At 35.7% G+C, this 7,328-nt stretch overlaps 1 protein-coding gene and 1 pseudogene across 2 annotated transcripts in view; one reads left to right on the forward strand and one right to left on the reverse strand.

Moving 5' to 3' along the window:
* NUDT12 (nudix hydrolase 12) overlaps nucleotides 1-3,365 on the forward strand; it is a 9,953-nt gene extending 6,588 nt beyond the window's left edge. Inside the window, exons 5-6 of one of the 2 annotated variants that reach the window (XM_007449900.1) lie at nucleotides 2,059-2,258; nucleotides 3,231-3,365. In XM_007449900.1, the coding sequence (XP_007449962.1) occupies nucleotides 2,059-2,258; nucleotides 3,231-3,341 (311 nt within the window). In that variant the 3' untranslated portion in view covers nucleotides 3,342-3,365. The remainder of the gene's footprint in view (nucleotides 1-2,058; nucleotides 2,259-3,230) is intronic. The other variant, XM_007449899.1, reaches the window with a different exon arrangement.
* Nucleotides 3,366-5,009: 1,644 nt separating this feature from the next.
* Nucleotides 5,010-5,877, reverse strand: LOC103090458 (acyl-protein thioesterase 1 pseudogene; annotated as a pseudogene).
* Nucleotides 5,878-7,328: the final 1,451 nt, after the last annotated feature.

The raw sequence follows: 7,328 nt of genomic DNA on the forward strand, positions 1-7,328 counted from the left end.
TCCCTACAGCACTCATCAGCACCTAACATGGTATATATGTATGTATTTATCTACCTATTTATTTATTATTTGCTAGTACCAGAATGTAAGTTCCATAAAGGCAAGGGCTTTGTTTTATTTATTGCTCTATCCTAAACCTTTAGAGCATATGCCTAATATGTTGTAGGAGTTCAGTAAATATTTGCGGAATAAATGAATTAATATATCTAATTAACACGTTTAATCTCAACTTCCAATATTTATCTACATTGATAGATAATAATAATACTAAACATATGTAGTGCCACACTTTCCCAAAGGCTTTCTTTGTATTAAATCATGTGATCCTCATACAAGCTTGTAAAGTAGGTGGTATTTCAGCAGTTTTACAGATGGGGCACTAAGGTACAGGAGCTGAATAACTTGCCCAAGATCAAACAGCTAGTAAGTGATGGGGCAGGGATTCAAACCTGGGCAGTTTGGCTCTGAGTCCATGCTGTTAATTTCTATGCTGCCTCTAAGTAGCTCTAGGTCATTTTTTTTTAACTGCTGTATAACCTTCCATTTATGAATATTCTGCAATTCATTTATCCAATTCTGCTGTTGGACATTTAGTTTATTTCAAAGCTTTTACTATTACAAACAACACTGCAGTGAATTTTCTTGAACTACTCCTTGTACACATTTGCAAGGAGTGGTACAGGCCTCCATAGGGTGTATATCTGAGAGTAGAATTGCTAGCTCATAGAATATGAGCATTTTAATCTTTTCCACATATTGCCAAGTTGTTTTCTGAAGTGTTCCTACCAGTTTACACTCCCTCTAGAAGTACATGAAATGTCTATTATTCCTCATCTTCACCAAGTTAGGAATATCAAGATTTTTATTTGCCATTCTGATGGTTATGAAATGGTTATGTCATTGTCGTTTTAATTTTTATTTCCCTGCTGATGGAGCATCTTTTTTCAGATATGTATTAGGCATCCAGTTTCTTTTTCCCTGAATTTTACATTTTTATATTCTTTGCCTATTTTTGTTTTGGTTGTTGATCTTTTTTTCTTATTGATTTTAGAGGTTTTTAAATATGTATTGTATGCTAATCTTTATTTAGTTTGGTCTTACAAATATCTTATGCTAGTCTATGAGTTATCTTTTCACTAATTTTATGAATATAAATTAATTTTAATATAGGAAATTTACCAGTCTATTTGAAATAGAAAGCTGTATTTAAATAGCAAACTATTTCTAAACTTTCAGATAAATTTAACTTAGAAACTATTCCCTTTATTCTAATTCTGTTTCAACAAATCAGAAATATAAATTACATTTATAGGCATAACTTTATTATAGCTGGGTCAGCAATTATATAGAGAAAAATAATCATTTGGTAAGAGAAAAATAATGAGTTTAATTGTATGCTGTTTTTAAAATTTTAGTTTTTAACTCTTTGGAAAAGAGTTATCTGCAATAATTGTTTGACAACATAAAAAAATGTTTCGAGATTTTAGTGAGGAAAAGGTTAGCTACATAAACAAGATAATATATAAAGTGTTTGCATAGTGTTTAGCCAACAGTAAGTAGGTGCTGGCTAGTCGTAGATGTTATAATTTTTAAAATATAACAAATTTAGACCTTTAAGAAATGAAAAGTTTCTTGGCATTTTGATTCTGTAGGTAATCATATACTTTAAGAAATAATGTTTCTTGGGCTTCCCTGGTGGCGCAGTGGTTGAGAGTCCACCTGCCGATGCAGGGGACACGGGTTAGTGCCCTGGTCCGGGAAGATCCCACATGCCGCGGAGCGGCTAGGCCCATGAGCCATGGCCGCTGAGCCTGCGCGTCCGGAGCCTGTGCTCCACAACGGGAGAGGCCACAACAGTGAGAGGCCCACGTACCGCAAAAAAAAAAAAAGAAAGAAAGAAATAGTTTCTTGAATTCCAGTCTCGTTTTAGGCTTCTGCTTTCTGATTCTTTGAATTGGGTTTCTGTCCAAAGTGTTTTCCAAATGTTTGAACCATTTGGAGCACAAAATGTCCAGGGTATGTTCATCAGCTACTTGTTCTTTTGCCCCATTTGGTTAGGGGAGACAATAGAAGATGCTGTTCGGAGAGAAGTAGAAGAAGAAAGTGGAGTCAAAGTTGGCCATGTTCAGTATGTCTCTTGTCAACCATGGCCTATGCCCTCCTCCTTAATGATTGGTTGCTTAGCTGTGGCAGTGTCTACAGAAATTAAAGTTGACAAGAATGAAATAGAGGATGCCCGCTGGTTCACTAGAGAACAGGTGAAGTTCAATTTAATTTCCTTCTTCTATTGATTCTCTGACTCTATTGGTTTGGGCATGTAGCAAGGATACATGTTTTCAACAAGTTGAATGAATGGCTATGGCCCCCTCATCATTCATGGATTACAATGTAATTGATATGCCCACTGTTAATTCCTTCTGTGAGATTCTTCTAGTGATGATTCTGTGCCGTTTTCTCATTTCAAATGCCGTTCCTTGAGATTAGTGATACCTTTCAGTGGCCTTAAAATGAGTGAACATTATTTCAGAGATGAGAAGCAGGAATATTATTATTAGACATATTTTAGTTTGTAGCATTAAAGCAAGTAACTCAAAAAATATCAGTAAAAATGCATATAAGTTTTGAAAAGTTCTTGTTCATTTTAAATGTACTTGACAAGACTGACGAAACTGTATACCAGGTACACTCACAGAACTTTTTAAAACTCATCCTTAAGTAATACAATGAAAGATAAATTACTTGTCTGTGTTTTGTATAACCCAATGTCTTTGTATAGAAAACAGATGGATACTCTACAGTAGTGAAGACCTGAAATCCTTAGTGACTTCACTTACACAAAATTAATTTTATTTTATGCTCAACCTCAAAAAAAGTAGAAATTAGATTTTTTTCCAGAATTTTATAAAAGGATAAAAGGGAATTTTTTTCCAAAAGTTGATTTTCACTTTGAAAATAAATGTGTAGCATATACTTTGCTTTTTCATAACCTTATTTTCATCAGGAAAAATGTCTTTCTGGAATATTTTAAAAATTGAATCACTGACTCAATGAAGCAACTAAAAATAGTGTACTAAATTTTGCATGTTGAATATGGATGTTATTACTTTCTCCTGTTGTTATTCACTGTAAAAGTCATTACATTTTAGTTGAATTATATAAGCATAGAAATAGTATTTAAGTATGACAGACAGTTTTAAAATCCTAATACATTTTATTGTGGTGTATTTTAGGTTGTGGATGTTCTGACCAAAGGGAAGCAGCAGGCATTCTTTGTGCCACCAAGCAGAGCTATTGCACATCAACTAATCAAACACTGGATTGGAATGAACCCCAATCTTTAAATCAAATAACTAAACTTTGACTATGTCTAATTGATTTCTTTTTTTTTTAAGTCAAAATTAAATTTTATTTCACACTGATAGAAACCGTGAAAAAGATTTACATTTTCCCACATTACAGCACAACATTTCAATGGAATATTTCTTGCCATAAATTAGATCTTGCTGATATGTGTGAAACAATAGTTTATATTCTTCAAGATAAGAGCAAAATGACTTAGTAAATGATTGTTTAAAAACTGTAAATCCAGACATAAACATATGGCTTCATTATTAACATCCTATACTATCCATACGAAATCATTTCCATCATCAAGTAGCACCCATTTATAAAGCATTCCTAACGGTGTTCTAGTCAGTTGGGATACAGCAGAAAAATTAACAACAGTTCAGAAATATCAAGCGTACACTTTTGCTACATATTAACCTGGGTGATAACTACACCATAAAAATCTATTTAAAATCAAATAATTGCTACTTTTATGTTTGCACAAAAACTAACTTAAAAAGATCCTCTCTGACTACAGTGAAAATTTCAAATAAGTCCATTGGCAGATAAAAGTAAAGCAGATTCTTTGAATGGGATTGTTCATTTCCTACAGCAGTCGGTTTCAAACCTATGTGCAAAATAAGTAAACTCAAAACTCTGTGCTACGAGGAGAATCATCTTAGAGCAAATCATCTTAGAAATGACAGTTTGTAAGATCAGTCTTAAATATTTCAAAACATTCTAGAATATGACCTAATTATTCTTCCAGATAATTACAGAAAAATACTACCACAGGATTATTCTCGTTACCTGGACCGAAGATTCTAGTAACTCTGCAGGCCTAAACTGCAGACAAAGGCCCAGTTTAAGAAGTAGTGCAAAAACTTTGAAGGGATGTCTGGTTTCTTTCTACAAGTATAAATACATTTTCAATGCCATCATGTCTGTGATTCAGAATGTCAAATTACAGCATGTATTGACAGCAGATGTTTATGGCAAGTAGGCAATATTTGGTCTGTTATGAAGGATAAAAAAGAAAGAACGTATTTCATTTCTAGAGAGGAAAAAGAATATTAAATAGAAATTATATTCAGGAAAGAAAAACCTGGTCCCCAAAATAAAAGGGCCATTAATTGAAGACAGCAATATTACTCTTTACTGACACTTAGAAGCATTATCCCTATAATTAGGAATAATGTAATAACACATTCTTACTATGAATTATAATCTTTAAGCACATGTGAACACATATATAAAAATGCAGATACTGCATGGTGACTAATTTGGGAATAAGTCCAGAGTGTAAGTCACAGCATGCATAAACTGTCTTAACTGCTCATTTATACCTGAACAAGTTTTCATTAAGCATACTAATAATTTTCAAGTGATGTAATAAAAAATCTGGTTGCAGTATTTTATTATTTTGCTGAATTACATTTGGGAGAAAGAAGCTAGCTGCTTCACCTATTTTAATACTAGTATATTCTGGATCATATTATACATAGAAACTTAACAGATCATAAATTTCCCACGAGGAGATTCATTTAGTCTGTATCATTGGTGTGTATTTGCAAAACATTTTAACACTGCGAACATCAGAGGTTTCAAGATTGGGCACAGGAAAAAGCTTATACTCTACGACGATGCTGGTGTACACTTCTCCACAAGGTCTCTTAGTGACGTCAATCAATGGGAGATAGGAGTTTATCAACGAACTGCTTGATATCCATCGTTTCCTGTTGACATGAACTGTGCATCATGCCTCCAGAGGTTATGAAGGTTACATTGGCTGGATTTACCAAGGTTTTCAGCCTTTCAGCAGTGGCGAACCAAACACTAGGGGAAGTAAAGGATCCAAATCTCCATGGCACTGAAGACTAGAAATGTCTATTCACGCCACTGATAGGACCCTGTGGAAAGGAAGCTCGCAGCAGCAGCCAGCAGCTGAGAGCGGTGACGCCGGCCAGCTTCTGCTGTGTGGTCAGTGCCATATACAGAGATAAAGCTCCTCCTTGAGAAAATCCTCCCAAAATAATTCTGTTAGAAGGAATGCCATTCTTCACCTCTTGCTCTATCAAAGATTTTACACTTTCTGCTGCTTAATTCCACTTTCATCTTCCTGTGAATCTGATGAAAGCCCAATAAATGTCAAACCACGTAGACATGGCCACGTTCGTATTTAATGTTGCAGACATAACCGGTCCCGTGTCTCGCAATCCGTGAAGGAAAATCACCGCAGCGGAGGCCTTCCGAACGGCGGGCACGGTGGCGGGCAGTGGGGCCGACGTCTTATTGCCGCACAGACACCGGCTCGACCCGCCGCGCGTCCGAAGCGGAAGGCGGTGCGAGCGCCGAGTCCCGCCCGCGCACGGGCGCGTGTCAGGCGCGTGCGCGCACACGCGGCGCCGCACCGCCCTCCGACCCCGACCTAATCGATTTCTAATCCTGTTTATTCCTCAAGTGAGATTAGAAGTGTTTAATGCGCTTTAGAACGTCACAACACAAATATCATACTTGGTTTTCGAAATATTTTCGAAATGTACCTTCCATCTTAACGATAAAATTCATATTTTTAAAAGTTATAACATTGCCTCAGCATTCTCTGAACTTTCTGGGGGAGGGAGTTGTGCTCCACAATTTTATCTCACAAAACCGTATTTCTAATAAGAGAAATGTTGTAAAGAAGTATGTGCTGAAAATGTAAATAAACCTAAATTTCAGCACCTCTTGTAAGCATTAGACCATTCACTAAAGGTCATTTTTGAGAAATGAGACAAAATAATGAATTTTGAGCTTGATTTTTAATACTTTCGTTATTAATGTCCTTTTGGTTGTCAGTAGCTGATTTTTGCTCATCTTCCCATTGTAGTCCACTTTTTCTCCTGGTTCCATTGTTCTAACAGTGGCACTGTTACCGTGTTACTACTAGTCTGTTTTGATCAGTGTTAAGAATTTTCTATTTTAACAACTCTATTAGTGAGCACTATACCACGCCCTCAGGTAAAGAGAACTTCAGTGAGAGAATACCATTGTGTCTGGGACCCCTTTCTTAAACATAAAATTAACATATCTATTTGTTAGCTCTACTCAAAGTTGTTCTTAAGACAAATCAGGAGTCTCTGCTTTTTCAGTGAAATTAAACATATCTGCAAGGAATTATTTTCAAGGTCAAATATTAAAATCCCAGATAGATTTACATATTTAATAAAAACACTGGCTTATGTCATTTTGTGATAAGGGAATGTATCTTCATTAGGGGAAAATTATATAATCATTACTAATAACATTTATTAAACTCAAATACAACATCTTGGTTTTGGCCTTATTTCAACACATTCTAAGAAACGCTTATTTAATAAGCATATCTTAGAACTGAAACAGTAAGATTTTAGAGAAAGTAAACTGTAGCATTTCACAATTTTGCAACATAAAACTCATATTTTATAAGGTTTTGAAATTGTTTTAAAAGGTACTTTATAAATGTATAAATTTATATAATTTGGCTCTTTACTATTCTATGTTGGAACTGGAAAAGAACTTAAAGACAATATTTGTAGTTCACTGCCCTTTTTTTATAGATAAGGAAAAGGAAATCCTGCAAGGTGAATTTAATTAATTTATCCATTAAAGGTGAATCGATTAATTAATTAATTGGTGAAAGTCACACAATTACAACCACTTACAATTGTTAATACAATTAATTATAATTAACTTAATTACAACAGTCTGTACTGTATAACCCAGTGCAGGATTCTCCCTCTAATAGGAAGTAAAAACTATTACTCAGGGCTTCCCTGGTGGCGCAGTGGTTGGAAGTCCGCCTGCCGATGCAGGGGACGCGGGTTCGTGCCCCGGTCCGGGAGGATCCCACATGCCGCGGAGCGGCTGGGCCCGTGAGCCATGGCCGCTGGGCCGGCGTGTCCGGAGCCTGTGCTCCGCAGCGGGAGAGGCCGCAGCAGTGAGAAGCCTGCGTACCGCAAAAAAAAAAAAAAAAAAAAAAA

This window comes from Lipotes vexillifer, unplaced genomic scaffold, assembly GCF_000442215.2.
Source record: "Lipotes vexillifer unplaced genomic scaffold, Lipotes_vexillifer_v1.1 scaffold742, whole genome shotgun sequence".
Lineage (NCBI taxonomy): Eukaryota > Metazoa > Chordata > Mammalia > Artiodactyla > Lipotidae > Lipotes > Lipotes vexillifer.